At 48.2% G+C, this 21,913-nt stretch overlaps 1 protein-coding gene across 1 annotated transcript; it reads left to right on the forward strand.

Annotated features, from left to right (window-relative positions):
* The first annotated feature begins 5,947 nt into the window (after positions 1-5,947).
* LOC125350639 (paired immunoglobulin-like type 2 receptor beta) lies at positions 5,948-20,320 on the forward strand. The gene is made up of 6 exons (XM_048345414.1): positions 5,948-6,055; positions 7,166-7,237; positions 10,819-10,885; positions 11,154-11,522; positions 13,393-13,589; positions 20,309-20,320. The coding sequence occupies exons 1-6, from the start codon at positions 5,948-5,950 to the stop codon at positions 20,318-20,320; spliced, it is 825 nt and encodes a 274-aa protein (XP_048201371.1).
* Positions 20,321-21,913: the final 1,593 nt, after the last annotated feature.

Here is a 21,913-nt window from a genome sequence, read left to right on the forward strand (position 1 = left end):
ACCTGAGGCTCTTTAGGAAAAAGTCTGGTTAGGGATGTAAACAAATAAAAAAGAAAGCTTTTTTTTTTTTTTTTTACCTGTGGCTAGACATTTTCTTCCCATTTCTCTTCCTCAGTTCTACAGGGACTATGGTGACATTATAAAGGAAACATTGACAAGAGCAAGGCAGATTGACCGAAGTCATTGTTCCCGAATCCTGCTGCTGAGCCTCAAGCAGGTGCTCCCTGAAGACAGCCTCATACCTGTGGCATCCTCCCCAGGGTCCCCACCATTCTGTCTTCCATCAGATGCTTAGACCATGAAATTCTTGAGAGCAGGAACCTTCTTATTTTGACTCTCCCTTCACATGACAGGTTTCTTCCTGCCTTGAAGCCCCTTAAAAAATGTTTCTGAAACCAGGTGCCAGTGGCTCACGCCTGTATTCATAGCAACTCTCCTGATATCTGAGGATTGTGGTTTGAAGCCAGCCCAGGCAGAAGTCTATGAGACTCTTATTTCCAGTTAACTACTCAGAAAAAAGCCAGAAGTGGTGCTGTGACTTAAGTGGAAGAATGCTAGCCTTGAGCACAAAGAGGCTTAGGGACAGCGCCCAGCCCCTGAGTTCAAGCTCCAGGATCAGCAAAAGGGAAGGAAAGATAGATGGGTAAAGAAAGGAAAGGGGAAAGGCAAGAAAGGTAAGGTTAGGTTTCTGACTGGGTATTTTCTATCCCAGCCCAACTTTGTCAGCATCTGGGAGGACTAACAATAAAGCAATAGGGAATTTCTCATTTCTTAGTTTATTCTCACGGCTTCAAAGCCTTTAGTTGCCAGGCATTTTTATTTATTGTTACAGAGCAGGGCTCAGAGACTGGGGCAGTCCAGGGATTAAAAAATAGAGCAAAAGTAGATGGCCTCCGTGGAATTTTTGGGCAGAGGAGGGAGTGTTTTTCTTCCCTAACGCCATGTTGCCCCTCCCTTTCCAATCATACCATGTCTTCCTGACACAGCTGTACACAGAACTGCTGCAGGAGCACGGGCCCCAGGGCTTGAATGAGCAGCCAGCCTTCATGGATATGAGAGACCTAGCCCGGAGATTTGCCTTGAGCTTTGGACCCCACCAGATTCAGAACCGAGATGATGTTGTCAACCTTCACAAGTGAGGAGAAGTGCTGGTTGGAGGCCCAGCTCAGGGAGGGTGGGGAGTGAGTCCTAGAGAGGGGGTTATGTGGAGAAGTAGCAGTAGTACTGTGGTGGTGGGTATGCTCAGGGACACAAGAAGGAATTTCAGAATGAATTAATTCTACCCAACCAAGGGGAGGCATCAAGTTCTCCTTGTCTGAGCTTCCTCCAGCTGGCTCCTCCGAGGAACCCCCCAATCTGGCATTCCTGGAACTCCTTTCAGAGTTCTCCCCTCGCCTTTTCCATCAGGACAAGCCACTCATGTAAGTTAGTGGGTGGACAAACAGAGATGTGGGTTACAGAAGGCGCAGTAGCCACCTCAGCCTCCTCACTCCTTCCTAGACTCTCCTACCTGGACAAGTGTCTACAGCAGGTCTTGCAGTCACCTAGCCCTCCGTGGGGTCCATTCACCACCTACTGCCACTCACTCAGCCCTGTGGAGAACGCAGCAGAGGCCAGCCCTCAGAATCGTCTCCAATCCAAGAAGAGTCACATTAGAGGTAGGGTGTTGGCAATACCTTCTGGATACCTCTGCTTAGGGGAGCAGGGGTGGTCTTTGACCTCCCTTGGACTTTAATTTTGTCAAATAAGCACTATCATTTAAAGGAATTCATTTTCAAGGTTTTACTAAACAACTAAAACCAGCAAACTTCTATGAAAAATGAAATAGAAACTAACAATAAAACGAAGGACTGGGCTAGAGGCATGGCTCAAGTAGTAGAGTACTTGCCCAGACTTTAAAACCTTAGGACTGCCCAAACCAGATAGATAGATAGATAGATAGATAGATAGATAGATAGATAGATAGATAGATAATTTTTGTGTTTATTTTGCAGTACTGGAGATTTAACTCAGGGCTTATTAGACAAGTATTCTACCACTTGAGCCATGTTCCTACTCTTCCTGTATTTTATCTTTTCTCATTTTCAAACTGAGTTGATTGTCTTTTTTGTTGAGTTGCGAAAGTATTTTTAATATGCTCTAAATAGAAAGTCCGTTTATCAAGTATATCATATGCAAGAATTTTTCCACTGAGTTCCTTTTTTTTGTGGTTGATAGTGTCCTTTGAAACACAAAAGTTCTTAAATTTGATTAATTCTGACTTCCTTGTCTTTTTCCCTTCTATTGCTTGTACTTTTGATGTTAAAGTCCAAGGAGCCATCCAAGCCTGTCACAAGGATTCAAACCTGTGTGTTCTCCTTTAGATCCAGGCCCCTGGTGGCTCACACTTGCAAGCCTATCTACTTAGGAAGCTGAGACCTGAGGATCACAATTTGAAGTCAGTGTAGGCAGCAAAGTCTGTGAGCCTCTTACCTCTATCTAGTTAACCACCAAAACCCAACCACAAGAGGAGCTGTTGCTCAATCATGGTAAAGAACTAGCTTTTAACACAGAAGCTCAAGAATAGTGCCCAGCCGCTGAGTTCAAGTCCCAGGACTGGACACACAAAGTTTTATAACTTTTTCTCTTAGATTTAGGTCTTTGATGAAATTTTTGCATATAATGTGAAATAGAGTGGGATTTCTTTTTCTTTTTCCCAATACTGTGTATTAAAGCTATGGTCTTGCACATGCTAGCCAGGTATTCTACAACTGAGCCATAATCCCAACATAATTTATTTTCTGTACCACCTAAAATTATGCCTTATATCACCAAGAAACAAATAAGTTAATAGGTGAATAACCTATCATATGCAATGTTTTCAGAAGCCATGAATTCTCAAGCAGCTTTTTATCTAAATAGAAAATGGGAAAGTACAATTTAAAGAAAAGTCTGAATTAGGCTGGTAATATGGCCTAGTGGCAAGAGCACTTGCCTCGTATACATTAAGCCCTCAGTTCGATTCCCCAGCACCACATATATAGAAAACGGCCAGAAGTGGCGCTGTGGCTCAAGTGGCAGGGTGCTAGCCTTGAGCAAAAAGAAGCCAGGGACAGGGACAATTTTGTACTGTAAAAACTAATGGAAAAATAAAACAAATCTCAGGTCAGAAAAAAAGAAGCCAGGGACAGTGCTCAGGCCCTGAGTTCAAGCCCCAGGAGTGGCAAAAAAGAAAAGAAAAGAAAAGTCTGAACTATGAATACTTGCCAATAACTGCTTGAAGGTTTGTACAAATTAAGGCTAGTAAGAGAAGAGCCATACCACTTTAAATTGATCTATGAAGGCTTTCCCAAGTAGTTAGAATTTAAGCTAGAGTTTTAAAAAAGAGGTTTGTCCAAGATGAATAGAAGAAAAATAAAAGAACAGCACCAGGTACCAGTGGTTCACGCCTGATCCTAAGTACACAGGAAACTGAGATCTGAGGATTTCAGTTTAAAGCCAGCCTGAGCATACAAATCTGTGAGACTCTTGAGGTGTGGCTTTAGTGGTAAAGTGCCAGCCTTGAGCAAAAAAGTCAAACAAGAGCACAAGGTCTTGAGTTCAAGACTCAGTACTATTAAAAAAATAAAAAAGAAGAGTATTTGTCAGCCGAGTCATAGATAAGGATTGGTTTAACTAAAGTGAAATGACAGTGAGATTGGTTGTTACCCCTTCCTCTGAGAGCATCAGGTAGCGCCAGATGCTGTGGCGAAAAGGCAGGGAGAAGAGTAGAGTGAGGGGATACTGGAAAGGACTGATTTGTAGTCTTATGGAGGGGAAGGGATAGGGAAGTTGTCACAGAATTTGAACGTTGGGCAAAAGTACTAAAAGGTAGTATTAAAAGCTTAGGCACATTGACATTTTAATGAGTTCATTTGACCATTCAACAATTTGTGAGTTGGGTAGCACTGGAATACAATTTCTGAAGAAGTAGCTTTTGTAAGGTGTTGGTTTGTTTTGTGTGTATGCACTTGAGTACATTGAGCACTGGTCCTGGAGCTTGAACTCAGAGCCTGGATGCTGTCCCTTTCAAAGCTAGGGGCTCTACCACTTGAGCCACAGCTCCACATGTGACTTTTTGATGGTTAACTGGAGATAAGAGTCTCACAGACCTTCCTGCCATGGCTGGCTTCAAATGGCCATTCTCAGATGGCCAGCCTCCTGAGTAGCTAGGATTATAGGCAGGAGCTTTGTAAGGTGTTTTGGAAGTAAGACAAAGTAGTTATTTGGCCAAAAAATAAAAAATAAAAGAAATCTGGATTAGATAAATCCTCTAGCATCTTCATTTTATCATTTCAGACCTATCAAGTTTAGAGTCTCTATAAAATCTACCATTTTCATCTTCAAATGTTGCTGTTTCTCTGTGAAATGGCTGTCTCTTTCCATTTTGTTTTTTAAGCTGTTCAAACAAGGCCTAGAAAGCTTCCTGCCCGCCTTCTGTTGTAGCATAGGGTTTTATGTCCAGTATATAGGACTCTGTAGCGCAGGGCTATGCTTTTCGGACTCTTCTCGTTTTTGAGGGGGACAGGCCACATAGTTTTCTATTTTCTGCTTAACTTTCCCTTATAAAACCTGGGTAGGTCTTGGAAAAGTAAAGCTGCACAGGGCAGATCCCATATGCTTTCTTTTTATTTGTTTTGTTTTTGTTGTCAGTCCTGGGGCTTGGACTCAGGGCCTGAGCACTGTCCCTGGCTTCTTTTTGCTCAAGGCTAGCACTCTACCACTTGAGCCACAGCGCCACTTCTGGCTTTTACCTATATATGTGGTACTGAGGAATCGAACTCAGGGCTTCAAGTATCTGAAGTGAGCACTCTACTACTAGGCCAGATCCCCAGCCCCCCATCTGCTTTCTTGTAGGCTCCCACCAACAGCAGAGAGAGGACTCTTCCACCTCCCAGGAAGAGAGCACATCTTCCACATCCTCCACATCATCATCCCAGGAAGAAAGCCTGCAGCTGAGCAGTGTCCCACCCACACCTACCCTCACCTCCACGGTGCTGAGGAACAGGCAGCCTCTGGTGACGGTGGGCAAGAAGGAAGAAGAAGATGGCTCAGGACTGGAGTTGGTCTTCCGGTGAGGCTGAAAGGAGACCAGCTAGTCCCCATTTCGTTGTTTTGACTTAGGTTTGGTTTGGTGTTTGTTTGTTCCCAGTGCAGCATACTGTTGACCCTGGGTGGTCTTATGTTGTTCCCTTTGATAGCTTCAAAATGTCTCTCCCACACTCTGGCTTTTTGTTGTTGTTACATGGTCTGTGGGTTCCAGTTCCATATATACTCTGGCTTTTTAACACTGGCTATCTAACCTCTTTCACCCTTTATTTTTGCCAGTGCTAGCAAGCTCTGAGTGAACTTACTTGCTCATGGCTGGGTGGCTGCCACTTGAGCTACCTCAAACCTGGCCTTCAAACAAGAGATCCTCCAGGTCTTAGCCTCCTGAGTGGCTAGGATTACAGGAGTGAGCCACATTACTTTTATTCTTCTCCTGTCACTGATCCTGTTTCGTTCTCAACAGCCTGCCTGTCTCAAGAACCCAGAGATCAAGGCACTCGGGTGCGCTGTATTTTGGAGTTTCACCAGACCTTCAAAGCCCTGGTCAGGGCAGCCCACTGACTTGGTGAGTTTCCTATGCTCTTGTGGCTCCACTGCACATCAGTCACTCTGAGAGCTTCTCCCCTAAGCCACAGCAGGAAACTGCCAGTGTTTTTTGGATTTGCCTTAGACCCAGAACCCTTTCTTCCAGTGTAGAGCCAGCTCTACTATGTAAAGAGCAGTGCTCACTGGTGCAGGTATGGGAGCTTAGAGCCCACCTCCACTTGCTGCCCATCATTTCCTGGGCATCTCTGAGAAACTCTCGGGCCTGAAGTAATAGTTTGAAATTGTTTTTTTTGTTTGTTTGTTTGTTTTTGCCATTGCTGGCAGTCTCCGCCTTATGGAAGAGGATGAGGAAGAGCTAGGAATCCTGAATGAATCAAGTGAGAAGTGGCAAGAGCTAGAAACCCTAAATGAGTCAAATGAGGACTGGCAAGATGCAGATAAGGTACGTGCACTCAACATTCCACTCTTCCTCCAGCCCTGGGGGCTGTTCTCTCAAAACACTGCTTAAGACAACAGCTGGAAGAATCGCAAAGGACAAGAAAAGAGGGACAAGTTTAAGACTTGCCTTGGACTCTACTTTTATGAAAGAAATAGGAAAATAAGTATAAAAATAACAAATTAGCACTCCACCTCCTGAATCCCCAAATAAGTGTTGTGTCTGTGTCTCTTAAGATTCAGTTCCTTATACAGCCAGGGATTCAAGATCATCAGTTTACCTACCCTTGGCAACACTTCCACTCTCACTGCCCAGTTTCCCTGCTCTCTCCTTACAAGACTGCTGGTCCCTGTTCCTATGCACACTCCCTTTCCTGCCCTGGCATCTGGTCTTCCAGAAAGAGGTTCTCCTGCTTGCTACAAAGCTTGGGGCTTGAATGAAGTGACCCAAACATGAGTCTTCAGTTCCATATCAAGTTTTCTTTTTCTTTTTTTTTTTTTGGCCAGTCCTGGGCCTTGAACTCAGGGCCTGAGCACTGTCCCTGGCTTCCTTTTGCTCAAGGCTAGCACTCTGCCACTTGAGCCACAGCGCCCCTTCTGGCCATTTTCTGTATATGTGGTGCTGGGGAATTGAACCCAGGGCCTCATGTATACGAGGCAAGCTCTCTTGCCACTAGGCCATATCCCCAGCCCCCATATCAAGTTTTCTGATCCCCCTTCTCAGCCTGTTTCTTATCTTGACACAAAGTCCAAACTGAAAACACCTTACATTATGGCAGTCTGAAATGCCTTAACAGCACTACAGCCTAATAAACAACAGGCATTCATTCTATAGAGAGCAGGGTCAGCACAGCCAGCTCTGGTGAGAGCCTTGTGCTCAGAAAGATCCAAACAATGCCACTGTCATGACAAAACTTTCTGGTCTGTGCTAAGAAAGATTTCTATCCTCTGGCTCCAATGCTGAATGCATTTTAAGGGACTCAGCGCTCCAAGAGGGAACACTGGTGGACAGTGGGGTGGCCCCCGGGGCTTGTTCTTTGGGACTCAAGTAGAACCATGTTTCTGTTGGCAATGGACAGTTTGGAGACTTATCTAATTTTTGACCCATTCATTCTAGGAGCCTGGCAGCCCTTCCTCCCTCAGCGAGCGCCCTCTGGACCTCCTGGACACCACGGAGCTAAGCATCGAGGTGAGTGCCTGGCCCTCGCAAATGTGGGCAGCCATCAAGTAGAGAAAGGCCCTTGGGCAGCTTCGTGGCTGCTCTGGAGCTTTGGGGGATGGGCAGGAGGGGGGAGGGGAACCAGGCTCACCAGCTGAGGGTGCAGGGCACCTCTGCTTGCCCCTGGGCCTGCTGTGACTACATCTTCCATACTCCTTACAGGATTTCTGACATCTTTCTTCCCATCCCCTTTCTCTATTCCCTACTCAAGGACATGGAAAAGATGAACAAGAAGAAGGAACACAAGGAAACATGGTTTCAATCCCAGCCTGGCCTGAGGGGGAGGAGAGGTGGCCCTGCCTTCTGATCTCCCTTTCTCTCCTGGTGGCCAGTGGAGAAGCCATGAGCACTTGGCCTCCCCTCTGCCTGCTTTCTGCTGTTTGGAGTGGGGTGGGAGCTTTGGCACTGCCTCCTTGAATTTGTTAATTATTCGTTTGTGACTTCTTCCCGGACTCCTCCAAGCCTTAGTGGAGAGCTTAATAAACATTAGCTGGCTCCTTGGTGTGGCCTTAGATTAGCACACTGATATTGGTTGGAGTCTTTGGCTGTTTGGCACTGTAGCCCTGTGGTCAGGTGCCCCATACCACCAAGCCTTTCTAGGCTCTCCAGGATGGATGGCTCAGCCAGGGAGAGGTAGATGGTGTAGAAGTTAGAAGAGATTGGCTATCTCTCAGCCCTTGAGCTGGTGGAAAAGGGGCACTGATAAGGCAGTTGGATGGGGCCTTATGAAACTCCCTTCCACACCCTCTGAGCCAGTGTTGGCATTCATCCCCCAGGGGCTCTTTATAGGGTAATTTCACCCCCTCATCCCAAAACCATCTCGTATAACTTGTAATCTTATATCATACTGTAATAGCTAACAAGAGAAAACAAAATACTGTTACATGTCCAGCCTTGCTAAATCCCAGTGCAGACAGGGCCATCTTCAAATCCTTCCCTCACTAGTGATCTGCAGTCCTGCCACTCTCTAGGGTTCTGCTCTGCTCTGCTCCTCACCACCTCTCACCTACACTGCAAAATAGCCTTGGGAGAGCTACCTCTGCCAATGGCTTGCTGGTTCTTGTTCTGACTGTCACGGCAGCACAGGACCTCAACTCTTCATCCTGACAAGCAGTCCCAGAGATAAAGGTACTTGGGTGTCTCTCTGCTTTCACCACTGTTCTGTGGATTATGTAGCCCTTTGTCCTCTCCTGGTAGACAGGATTTCCAGTTCTTCCTCATCCTGACACCCTCCTCACCCACGGAGAGGACCCAGCCAGACTGCCTAGTCTCTACCAGCAGCCACAATGCCCCCTACGAACACAGTACCGGCTTTTAACACACCTCTCGCCAGTCCTCAGTCCCCGCCCCGGCCCCAGTCTCCCCTAAGGCAGGCCAACAGGAACACAAGCCCCTCCCTGGAAGTAAGCCCCGCCCCGCCACTTCCCTTGCCAGAGTCCTCAGTCCCCGCCCCGCACAGACCTGGCTGACGGACCCCAGCCCCGCCCCTCGGTCCCTCCCTTTTATATCCCCTCCGGACTGAAATCAACCCAGGGTCCCAGGCTCACCCTGGCCTGGTCAGTCCTCCTGGCCTAGCACGAGCTCTGACCCTGGGCCATTCCACCCCGCGACTGCCCGGGCCTTCCCTCCCCGGAGCCCAGCTTATGCCGGCCTGGAGCCCAGTGGCCACCATGTACCTGTGTCGAAGACCCCGGCCCAAGGGGTTCAGACCAGGGCCACAGTCGCTGTTCCCCGTGTCTCCGCCCTGTACTGCATTAAGAGAAAATAAAACCAGACTGCTCGGCCTTGGACCAGCTGATCTGGGCTCCATGAGGGAGGCCACCATGCTCTCAAAATATGGACCTAAATCCTGCCTGAGCCTGGGCATCTTCCTCTCCCCATGACTACGCGAAGCACTAGGGGCCTCCCAGGCCAGTTACCCCCCACTGCTGCTCCTGGGGACCGCACACCCCAGAAATCAGCGGGACCTGTCCCCTGAAAACCAGGCGCAGCTCATGGTGGCCCCTCCTTGGTCCTCCCATCCATCCTCAGAAAGGTAGATGACTTTCACAAGGCCAGAAGCAACTCTGGGGTCAGCTCCCAGGCTGCCAAGTACTTCCCTCCAGGCACATAGTCCTCTCATAGGGGACCAATTCAACCCAAACCCCCAGTACCTCAGTTTCCCTAGTAGAGGTCTTTCTGAAAAGTTCAGAAGCTGACAAGCAATGGGGGTTTGTAGCCCAGCATGGCTCCAGGGTTCCCCAGAACATCTGACTTGTGGGAAGGGAGAAGAGAAAGCCCATAGGAAGAGAAAGCAGGGCCAGCCAGGGCAGCATGGGGTGGGGGGCACAGAAGAGATAGCAAGAATTAAAGGGAAGTTGAGGAAAAAGAGAAGTTAACCTATGCACACCATGATGATACTCCCTCTGGCATAGCCATGTCTTCCCTGAGCCCTCACTAAGCACACCAGGCTCCTCCCGGGCACTGGTGGGCACAGATGCCCACAGAGCCGGCCTGTGAATCACCAGACCTCCACCCTCAACCGCTCATTTGTGTCCAAGTGTGCCAAGGACTGGGAAATGTGTGACTCAGTGCTGCTCCCAGCCTTTGCCCCAAACCAAGGGAGGACCTGCGGCCTCCTGGGTCCTCCTGTGGATCTTTGGTTTCCAGAGTTGGCATCCAGAGACTGTGTCATGTGGCCAGTCCAGAGCCTCAGCTCAGCATAGGTTAAGTGGACCCCGAAGTCCAAAACCAGCCCCCTCATGTGACACATACTCGGCCCAGCATAGGGCAGAAAGGCACCAGGAGGGTGGCGTGACACCAGAAGTCCCTCAGTGAGTGTGTCATCCACACGCCTGAGGAAATTACCCGCCAGGCACCAAGACGCAGCCGGGACTCCTGAAAATTGGGGAGTGCTAACCCAGCCTGGAGGGGAAGACAAGGAGAATTCACGGACTACAGGGCCTTGTACTCCAGTGGGCCACAGGACCATCACCTTCCTCACCATTTCTGACACCTGAGTCTGGGAGCAGGGCTGAGCAGACCCGTGCCCAACTTCCCCTCTCTGCAAGAGCCAGTGCTGGCCCTAGGCAGCCCCTTCCCCTGCGATGACGGACAGGCCACGAGTGGGGGACAGAGTGAAGGCCAGAGACACCCAGATAGGGGGAGGGTATGGAAGGGGGAGGAAAGAAGGGCAGAAGGATGGAGAGGGAAGGGGAGGAGGCTGCACAGGCCATGAGGAAGGACCACACAAGGCAGAGAGAGGGTCATGATGGCACATGCGAGGCCAAGGACAAGGTGAGCCCCTCAGCACCAGAGGGGGGGAGGAGGCTGGACGAATGTGTCCTCAGTGGCCACGAGAGAGGCCCTTCTGTGAATTAAGAAAAGGAGAAGCCACAGGGTGAAGGAAGTTGTTGGCCCCAAGGAGGTGGGGGTGGGAAGGCCTCCATTCTCCACACCCCTGCAGAGGAGTCTGACCCAGAATCTCCACACACCACTCACCCCTCTTCTGCAGCCCAAGGGCTACATCAGGACCTCCTCTCCCCTGTGACACCCCAAGGCTTCATGCCCAGAGGAGAGCAGCTATGAGGCAGGTCCTGGTGGTCCTGCTGCTTCTGCCTGCAGCAGTCCTGGCAGCAGGTAAGTGGCCACAACCACCCTGGCTCAGGCTCTGCCCAGGCCACAGGGAGCTGGGGGGGCTGGGGATGTGGAGAGGGCTGCATGGGAGGAGGGGCCAGGAGCTCACAGGCTGGGCTGAACCCCAACCTTCACCTGCTTTCCTCTCCCAAGCCTGGAGACAGACAACCCTGCCTCTGCCCCACCAAACCCCAGGAATGCAGAAGCATGAGGGTCTGGGGTTTGCCTCTGCTTCCCCCTGCCACAACTTCACATTCCTTCTTCTTCCCAGCAGACAGCCCTTATTTAATGATCCAGCCTGAACATCTCTCTGCCCTCCTGGGAGGCTCCGTTGAAATCCCCTTCAGGTTCTCCCATGCCTGGGAGTTGGCCCCGGATCCCCAGGTGAAGCTGTCATGGAGATGGAAGTCATTCTATGGGGAGTTTATCTACAACAGCACCCCACCTTTCATCCATAAGCAATTCAAGGACCGCCTGGTCCTGATCATCGCAGAGGATGGGGTCTCGGGCTCCCTGTCTATATCAAACTTGCACAAGCGGGACGGGACCACGTACTTCTGCCGCGTCCATCTGAAGACAAAGCAACATGGCGAGAAGCAGTGGCAGTCCATCATGGGGACCAAACTAACCATCACTAAAGGTGAGGTGCAGCCCTGACCCCTCCACACCCAACTCCACATCCCCTCACCCTCGTACCCTTCAAATCTTCTCACTTTCTTCTCCCTGACCTCAGATCTCTTCTTAGGACCCTGACAATGTCATTTTTGTTTCCTCTTGCCAATAACCATCTCCAAACAGGGGCTGCTTCCCCTTCCCTTTGCCTACCAGTGGCACCTGAGGTTCACCACAATCCCATGCCCAGGGCCTCAGCCCTGCCGCTATAGTCCAAGCTCTAAGGTAACACCAGCACCCCAGCCCTGCCTGCTCCATGACTTGCGATTCACTTGACTTCTCTAGAACCTGTCCTGCCTTCACTGTGAGTTATCTGCATCAAACCTTGCTCTCCCCACAGCCCTGAGCTCAGCCTGGGGCGCACAGCAGGCATCTGATGGATGGCCTCCTTGGTCTCTAGGCCCACTGTAACCCCACACCATCCCCTGTGCCCTCACCTTCAGTCTCCCCTCCTCCCCCGCCAGAACACCTCTCTCACCCCTGCCTGCCCCACACCCCCAGCTCCTCTCCCTCTGTTCTTCTCTTCTCCCACCCCTTGCCTGCTTCCCTCTCCCACAGGAGCCCACACAGTTTTCTAGTCACTGGGTTTCTTGTCTGCCATGCTGCTCTCCTGTGCAGCACTTGCTCTCTTGCAGTGCCCCCCACTGGCCGAGCACCATATGTACATTAATGACTCTCACTGTCTTACACCCCTATCCTACAAAAGCCATGGACATGCTCATTTTGTACAGAGAGAAACATTAAGGCCAGAAGAGGGTCATATATCTCCAGGTAATCAGTGTAAAACTACAAGTGGGGGTATTGGTCAATTGGTAAAGCCCTAGCCTTGACCAAAAATGCAAGAGAGAATACAGGGCCCTGCATTCAAATGCCAGTATTCTCTCTCTCTCTCTCTCTCTCTCTCTCTCTCTCTCTCTCACACACACACACACACACACACACACACACACACACACAATTCTCTGGTTCTAGGGAGTGAATTCAGGGCCTGGGTGTCTCAGAACTTTATGGCTCAAGGCTAATGCTGTGCTACTTGGGGCACAGTGCCCCTTTGGTGCTTTTCTGCTTAGTGTATTGGAGATAAAGAGTTTCACAGATTTTCCTGCCCAGGCTACTTCCAACTATGATCCTTAGATTTCAGTCTCCTAGACAGTTAGGATTATAGGGCTAGGATGTAGCTCACTGGCAAAGCACTTGCCTAGCAAGTGCAACACCCTGGATTCGATCACCAGTACCAACAAAAATGAAAAGGACAATTAGGATTATAGACATGAGCTACCAGCTCTCAGCTTTTCTGTAAAAAAATTAAGTTGTAATGAGTATGAAGAAGAGGAGGGCTTTCATGGGTACAGATTTTGTTCCATTTAGGAACTTGACGGACATTGATGGCTGCACAGCAACATGAATGTACTTGGTCCACTGAAATTCATAATTGCAGATACTTCAAATGGTGTCTTTATGTTCCATAGATTTATGACATAAGATGTTTTATCGCTGTGGTATATGAGTAGTAAAGTCACTTCTTAGTCTCTTAAATGGTACAGTGTCAGGATTCAAACTTTGTTGTTTGGCATCCTCGTGTCTGTCTGTCTTTCTGTCTGTCTGTAGGTACTGGAGTGTGAACGCCAGTCCTGGCATTTGTGTGACAGGTGCTCGACCACTTGCATCCCTCTACCCAGCCCTGGACATCCACAGTTTAAGCCCTTCCCCCTCTCTGACTCTGCTGACTCTGAGAACAGCTGCCCTCTCCATATTCCTCTGAAGGAGAGGAGCGCTGACATGCCACTCCCAGATCCCACTCTTCCAGGAGAATCTACTGACTTCTTTTCTATCCCCAGCCATCAAGCCCACCACCCAGATGAAGACCACCACCAAGAGAAGCGCCAGCGTCATCTCTGAAGTTTCCTCAGCCAGCTTCACCGTCGCACAGTCGCAGCCCCTGAATCTGGGAGCCGTGGTTGGGGTGGCAGTGTCCACTGCTATAATCAAAATAGGGGTGCTAGGACTGCTGGCCTTGCTCAGGTGGAGGAGAAAGGTAAGTGGGTAAGGTAAACACACTGGCCCCTCCTGTTGCTTCCAAATGGGGGTGTTAGGACACACTAGCATTATAAACACTTAAGATGTTTACTAAACATGAAGACACCTGCAGAGCACTGGTGGCAAATGACTGTCATCCCCAATCCTCAGGAGGCTGAGATTCCAGGATCCAGATTACAGTGCAGCCCAGACAGGAAAGTCAATGACACTCTTATCTTCAACTAACTACCAAAAAAGCTGGAAGTGGTGCTGTTGTTCAAGTGATAGGGCACTGGCATCAAGCTAGGAGGCTCAGGGACAGCACCTCTACCCTGAGTTCAAGACCAATAACTGGCACCAAAAAAGACAACAAGCAGATACCTGCTGGGCTTCCCTCAATCCGGAGAGCATCAGGCTGTGAGGCATGTGCTTGGAAACATTGCTTGGTTTTGTTTTAAGACTTGGTCTCAACACTACGCTAGGCTGGCCTTGAGCCCTGAGTGCCAGGATTACAGCAGGTGCCACCAACCCTAGCTGGCAGTCTACATTTTTTTAAAGAAACATTTCCTCAAGAGGGATCTGTGCAAACCAGCAATAGCACAGGATGGCAGCGTTTGCCAGGACCTCTCTCCACTTAATCCTGTCTCCTCAATCTTCATCTTTTGCTGACTGGAGAAGAGTCGGCCCACCCGGGGAAAGGTAAGCACAGAGCAGAAGAGACAGAAAGCGGTCTCAGTTTATTAAATCCCAGTACCCGCAAACAAGACCTCCACTTTAAATAAACCAGGCAAGGGGTCTCCCTCCATTAAGCCATGACATCTGTACTTCTCTATTCCCATAGGAGAGCACAACCCCGAGCCTTTGTTCAGCAGGGCTTTTAAGGGAGCAGCCATCCAGAAATGGAGGTGTGTGACTACAGACAGATTTACAGAAGAAAAGTCATTAGTTAGTGATTACTGATAGCAGTCCTCAAGACTACAAAATAAGTACATCATCACTAATTATTACATGGGGACAGGAGAACAGAGAAGAGTAAAGAGATTATATCGGGAAAGGCGGAACCGGACCACAGCAGGTGGGGAAATGATCTCAGAGCCTGGGGAACCAGCACTGTCCAAGGGAGGGGAGACTAGGGGCACTTGAGGAAGTGACCTCAGAGGGTGAGAAAGTGACCTCACAGCTGGGGTCCTTTGCTGACTCACAGTCAGGTGACTAACAGGTGATCATTGGTTTCAGGCAGGGGACAAGGAAGGGGGAGGGGCTGTTCTCCCAGGCCGACTTAACACTAAGGAGGTGAAAGAATAATGTACACCAGCACCAAAACTAGAAGACAATATTGAAAAGAATTATAGAAGACACAAAGAAATGGAATGTTTTTCATTTTGGCACCAGTGGCTCACCTTTGTAATCCTAGCTACTTGGAGGCTGAATCTGAGGATTGTAGTTCTAGGCCAGCCTGGGCAGAAAAGTCCCTGGGAGACTTATCCCCAGTTAATCACTCAGAAACCCAAAGTGGTGCTGTGGCTTAGTGGTAGAGCAGTTCCCTTGAGCAAAAGATCCCAGGGCCCGCACCCACGCCCTGAGTTCAAGCCTCATGACTGACAACAAAGATGAAAAGAAGAAATGGAAAGATTTAATGTAAGATGATTTATAGTATTCAAACCAACCCACAGATTTGATGCAACCATTATCAAAATCTGAATTGGAATTTGGTCATGGAGCAGGAACTCAGGGCCTTGGCACTGTCCCTGATCTTTATACTTAATGACTTTTCAAAAATGAGTAGGGTCAAAAGAAATGACCAAGGTGCTGAGCTTGGTGCTGGTGACTCACGACTGTAATCCTAGATACTCAGGAGGCTGAGATCTGATGACCACAGTTCCAAGCTAGGCTGAGCAAGAAAATCCATAAGACTCTTATCTCCAGTTACCCACCCGAATACTGGGAGTGGAGCTAGGGCTCCAAGTGGTAGAGTGCTAAGCTTGAGCAAAAAGCTCAGAGACAGTGTCCAGATGCTGTCTTCAAGCCCCATGACCAACAATTGTATCTCTATCTATATCTATCTCTTTATCTATCATCTATCTATCTGTCTATATAGATAGATAGAAAGGAGTGGGAACCCAGTGGGGCTTGACTGAAGACTACAGGGAAGGACAAGAGGACAGGATGGGGGCCTCGCTTTGTGCCCTGACTGGCAGGGGCAGAGTGTCTCCCTGCCTCTGTTGCCCTTAAGCTTAGTCTAAACATAGGACACAGAGAAGAGGGTGACAGAGGATCACAGGAAGTCATTCTTACACCATGTTGCTTCTTCCACAGGCCAGCCAGCCACAGCCCAAACCCCAGCAGGGTGAGTATGTGGCCCCCAAGGACGCAGGGGAGGGGTGGGGAGCCCACAGACTGGTTTGTGAGGTTCCTTTACAAGTTTCCCTATAAGAACACCTAGGAAGGTCTGGAAATATGGCCTAGTGGCAAGGGTGCTTGCCTCGTATACATGAAGGCCTGGGTTCAATTCTTCAGCACCACATATATAGAAGTGGCGCTGTGGCTCAAGTGGTAGAGTGCTAGCCTTGAGCAAATAGAAGCCAGGGACAGTGCTCAGGCCCTGAGTCCAGGACTGGCAAAAAAAAAAAAAGTAGGAAAATATCACAATGGAACCTATTACATTGTGCAATTCACATGTGCTAATAAATAACTCAGATATATTCTCTGAGCACTCATGCCTCACAGCCTGTAATCCTGGCTATTCAGAGGCTGACATCTGAGGATCGTGGTTTGGAGCCAGCCAGGTAGGAAAGTCCATGACACTTGCCAGTTAGCCACCAAAATGCTGGAGCTGTGCTTCAAATTGTAGAGCATTAGCCTTGAGGGGGGGAAAAAGCTCATGAACAATGACCAGGTTCTGAATTCAAGCCCCAAAACTGGCACAAATACACACACACACACACACACACACACACACACACACACACACACACACACACCATGCTTTAGTTATTCTTTAAATGGGATCTTAGACACTTTGCTTGGGGCTGGCTGCAAGCCAAGATCCTCCTAGTCCTGTACCACATAGGTGAGATAATTCCTGAGATAATTCTTGCTAACATTTGCGCAGGCTGACCTGGAACTTCTCTTCTCCAGATCTCTTCCAAGCAACTAAAACTACAGGCATATGCCACCAGGCTTTGCTTTAATTAATTTCTTATTTACTTACTTTATTTATTTATTTCCTGGTCAGTCCCAGGAATTGAGCTCAGGCCATTAGCACTGTTCCTGAGCTTACTTTGCTCAGAGCTGGCACTCTACCACTTGAGCCACAGCAACAGTTCCAGCTTTTTCTGTTTATGTGGTGCTGAGGAGTCGAACCCAGGGCTTCATGCATGCTAGGCAAGCACTCTACCACTAAGCCCCATTCCCAGCTCCACTTACTTTTTTTTTTTTGCCAGTCCTGGGGCTTGGACTCAGGGCCTGAGCACTGTCCCTGGCTTCTCTTGACTCAAGGCTAGCACCCTGCAACTTGAGCAACAGCGCCACTTCTGGCCATTTTCTATATATGTGGTGCTGGGGAATCGAACCCAGGGCTTCATGTATAGGAGGCAAGCACTCTTGCCACTAGGCCATATTCCCAGTCCAATCCTGCATGCTCTTATATTTAAAAAGTAAATTAAGGAGCCTTGAGAAACAAGAAGCCAGGGACAGTGCTCAGGCCCTGAGTCCAAGGCCCAGGACTGGCAAAAACAAAAACAAAAAATCAACATGCAGGATGCTGGTGTCTCATGTCTGTAATCCTAGCTACTCAGGAGGCTAGGATTGAGGATTGAAATTTGAAGCCACCTGGGCCAAAAAATTCTTGAGACTCTTCTCTTCAATTAATCACCAAAAAAAGAGAAGGTAGAAGCAGAACTGGGGTTCAAGTAGTAGAACCATAGCCTTGAGCTGAAAAACTCAAGGACAGCACCCAGGACTTGAGTTCAATACCAGGACATAGATAGATAGATAGATATAGATCAATCAATATACACATACACATCAGTCACAATGCATTGTATTCACAAACTGACATCATAATTGAAATCCTTTGTTTGACTGAAGCTAATTAAAAATAAATAAATAGGGGGCTGGGAATGTAGCTTAGTGACTGAGTTTCTGCCTGGTATGCATGAAGCCCTGGTGTTCCATTCCTCAGTAGCACATAAACAGAAAAAGCTGGAAGTAGGGCCGTGGCTCAAGTGGTAGAGTGCTAGCCTTGAGCAAAAAGAAGCTCAGGGACAGTGCTAAGGCCCTGAGTCCAAGCTCCAGGATTGGTAAAAAACAAAAGAAAACAAAAAAATTAGCTAAGGAAAAAATTTTTTTATTTGTTTCTTTGTTTGTTTGGCCTGTCCTGGGCTTGAACTCAGGGCCTGAGCACTGTCCCTGGCCTCTCTGTGCTCAAGGCTAGCACTCTGCCACTTGAGCCATAGCGCCACTTCTGGCCATTTTCCATATATGTGGTGCTGGGGAATCGAACCCAGGGCTTCATGTATACGAGGCAAGCACTCTTGCCACTAGGCCATATTCCCAGCCCGGAAAAATTTTTTTTAAAAGAAGGACATATTAGCAATAATATTTTCAATGAAGCCCATAAAAATGACTAATGCATTTTTCTTTTTGTTTCTTTATTGAGATTCAGTAACTACATAAATTTCACAGTACACATTTTAACCTTCACAGTAATGAACATTATCCTTCTAGTTTACAAAGCTTATAAACACCATGAACATTAACAACAAAACTCTTTCTTCCAGATTGGGTGATGTGTACATGTCTTTCCTTTTGCTTAGTATCATTTGTTCCCTCTTTCTCTCACATTCCCTCCCTCTTACCACCATCCTTGATTTACTTAGTTAACTTTCATCAACAAGACCAATGCATTTTAAGAAGCTTTTTTGTTCACTCCATTGTGTTTACAACACACAAATATCTCCCACTTGTCTTTTATAGAGAAACTCTTTGCCAAGTGATGGTATATAAGAAAAATGAAAAATAAGATTACCAGTTGTAGATTATTGAAGAGAATTATACATTTCCATTGGATATTATTATGTATAATTGATTTCATGCTGAAATTTAGGGTTGTTTTCAGGAGAATATATTGAATGTGTATATTTACAGCAAACAATAACTTTATGCAATGACACTTATCACTGGGCACTGGTGGCTCACTTCAGTAATCCTAGCTACTCAGGAGGCTGAGACCTGAGGATCGAAGATCAAAACCAGCACTGGCAGAAAAGTCCCCATGAAACTTTTAACCTCAACTAAACACTCAAGAACTGGAAGTGGTGCTGTGGCTCAAAGTGGTAGAGCTCCAGCCATGAGTGAAAGAGCTCAGGGGCAGAACCCAGGCCAAGTTCCAGACTCATGACTGACAAAATAGAAAAAGAAATTACATTTATCATTGAAATAGTCAATTAGCTAATGAAAGAAAGAAGAAACACAAAAGTGACCTTGCTCAGTGGCTCCTAACTCACCTGGTCAGCCTCCAGCCTTGTACCCTCCTGCTCCATTCGCCTCACCCCTGCAGGCTGCATCCCCTAATAAGGAGACCAGCACAGAGCTTCAGAGACTCTCCTTGCCAGAAAGCCAGTCTCTCTGGATCCTCTTTCCTGCTCCCCTCCCAGGCTCTGGGCTTCTGTGGATCTGTTTTCCTCTCACCCCTAATCATCTTCCTTGGTGCATTTTACTCTCTTCTCATTTTATTTTTTTTTGGGGGGGGACTCTGTAGAGAGGAGTGTGCACCTGGGTTTGAACTCAGAGACTTGTGCTTCATAAGCACATGCTCTACCACTTGAGCCACACCTCCAGCCCAGTGATTTTCTCCTATACTTTCCTTTTCTCTGTCCTGTACATCCTGAACATGCCATACCGCCCCCCCAGGCATCCTCTGCTTCAGCTCTTCCATCTGTCTTTACTTTTCATCCTGCTCGCTCTCTTTCATTTCCTCCTGCCCTTCCTTATTACCATTATTTGCCAGACACTGTAATCCTAGCTACTCAATTGGCTGAGATCTGAGGACCATGGTTCAAAGCCAGACAGGGCTCTTTTATTTGTTTGTTTATTAGGTCGTGGGGCTTGAACTCAGTGCTTGGGAGCTGTCCCTGAGCTCTTCAGCAAAGGGCTAGCTCTCTGCAACTCAGAGCCATAGTTCCACTTCTGGTTTCTGGTGGTAAATTGGAGGTAACAGTCTCACTGACTTTCTTGCCTGTGCTGGCTTTGAACCACCATCCTCAGATCGCAGCCTCCTCAGTGGGTAGGCTTACAGGCATGAGCCCCGCGTGCCTAGCATTGATCAGAATCTTCTGTCCAATTAACCACCAAAAGACCACAAGGGCAGGTGTGGCTCACAACACAAAGCATTGCTTAGAATAGCATGTCAAATGTGTAGTCCTAGCTACTTGGAAATTTGAAAAGGAAAGCAAAGACATGGATCCTGAGTTCAGTCCCTACTACTGCCACATCAACACACTTAAACACACACACACACACACACACACACACACACACACACACACACACAGAAGACAAATGACCTCACTCTTCCTTCTCAAAGCCTCCCTGCATCCTTCCTCTCCCTGCCCTTGGGCCTTATTAGGCTGGCACCTGTTTTTCTAATCTCCTTGCAGATACTCAGCTCCCATCACATAACTGAACTTATTCATGACTAGCCTCTAATATCACTCCCATTTTCCTGTGCCTCTGCAGGGAGAGATATGAGGAGGAATATCAAAATACTGGCTAGAAAAGTAAGTCTACCCTCTTTCCCCGTTTCTACCCTGGGCCCTTCATTCTTCTCCAAGCACCCCCATCTACATGTGCACACCGCCCTCTCAGTCCTTTCCTCTCTCCCATTCCTCACCTCATCCCACCCATGTGCCTCTGGCCTTGACCTGGCAGCTGCTGTCCTCTGGCGGCCCTGGCCATCTGGGTGCCGCCTTGCCTCCCCTCCACTCAGTACTCACTCATGCTTCTCTCCCTAGGACAGCACCCAGAGCCCCCACAGAGACCCCAGGTAAGCAACTCTAAGGCCTAAAAGGAAGAAGGGAGATGGGAGGATGGTGGAGGGGAAGGGGAAGGGCACTTGGGGGAAAGGCTGCTTGCTACTTGCAGTCAGGGGAAGTTCTGTCTCCCAGCTAACCCTTCTTGGTGCTCACCCAGGATGAGGGCACTGTCTATGCAGTGCTCAACCTCCCCAGCTCATCCTCACCCAGAATGCCTTGCGGCCCTCCTCTCCATGCCAGCACCGGTAGGAAGTGACCCTGTACTCCGTGCTAAGACCAGATGAATGAGGCTCAAGGGTCGTCCACATCCAATAGGAAAGTTCCGGGCTCCCAGGAATCAAGGCCAGGCCAACAACTCACAAGTCAGTGAATGTGAAGCCCGCATAGGAAATGAAGAGCCACGAGCTCCAGTTCCCGTTCAACTCCCTACCCTTCTCTGCCTAAATAAAATACCCTCAGGATTTGGCCAAGTGACTTCTCTAAGGAGAAAAACAGGAAGGACCTTATGTATCTGTTCCTTACTGAAAATGAGCTCAGCATTGGTGAATTCATAACATGTGAAAAAGCATGTCCCACAGCACATGATGCCATTCCCTAATGGGGACTGGTGTGTGTCCATGGCAGATCTAGGCAGACACGTCCAAGCAAACTGCTTGTGGCAGTAACACTTGGTTCTTTGCTTATATATGTTTTCTGTAATGCACACTTTTAATCAGGAAAATGAACTCTCCTAGGTAAGCCATATCTAAGACCTCTCTCCAAACACCTAACTCTATGCTTCTAGGTGAAGGAAATACACTGCTGGGTTCTGAGCCAGGCTGGAACCCAGGGTCTGCATCTGAATCTGCATAATCGCTCCCTCACCATCACTGGCATGGGTGGGGTCTGTTCCAATGGAGACTCTTGGTTTTTTGTTTGTGACTTTCTTTCTTTTTCTTTTGAGTGTGCCAGTAGTAGGACTTGAACAGAAAAACTGGCACTTCCCCTGGTTTTTTGTTTGTTTTTCTTTTGTTTCACAGTGCTCAGGCTCAATCTCAGGGCTTGGATACTGTTGCTAAGCTTCTTTTGCTCAAGGCTAGCACTCTACAGCTTGAGCCACAGCACCACTTCCAGCTTTTGCTGCTTATGTGGTGCTGAAAAATTGAACCCAGGCCTTCAAGCAATCTACCACGAAGGCACATTGCCAGGCCCCCTGAGTTTTTAAATTCAAAGCTAGTGGTCTGCCCCTGGAGTCTCAGGTCCATTTTTGGCCTTTGTTGGCTAACACAGACTTCTTTTTTGGTAGGTCATGGGGTTGATCTCTTTGCCT

Source organism: Perognathus longimembris, chromosome 1, assembly GCF_023159225.1.
Source record: "Perognathus longimembris pacificus isolate PPM17 chromosome 1, ASM2315922v1, whole genome shotgun sequence".
Lineage (NCBI taxonomy): Eukaryota > Metazoa > Chordata > Mammalia > Rodentia > Heteromyidae > Perognathus > Perognathus longimembris.

What these genes read in the sequence shown, in the direction of transcription:
- LOC125350639 (XM_048345414.1), top strand. Translation starts at nt 5,948, where the DNA reads ATGGAAGAGGATGAGGAAGAGCTAGGAATCCTGAATGAATCAAGTGAG. An exon ending in ACTGGCAAGATGCAGATAAG is followed by an intron (nt 6,056 to 7,165) that starts GTACGTGCACTC and finishes CATTCATTCTAG; the next exon opens with GAGCCTGGCAGCCCTTCCTC. An exon ending in CAAACTAACCATCACTAAAG is followed by an intron (nt 11,523 to 13,392) that starts GTGAGGTGCAGC and finishes TTCTATCCCCAG; the next exon opens with CCATCAAGCCCACCACCCAG.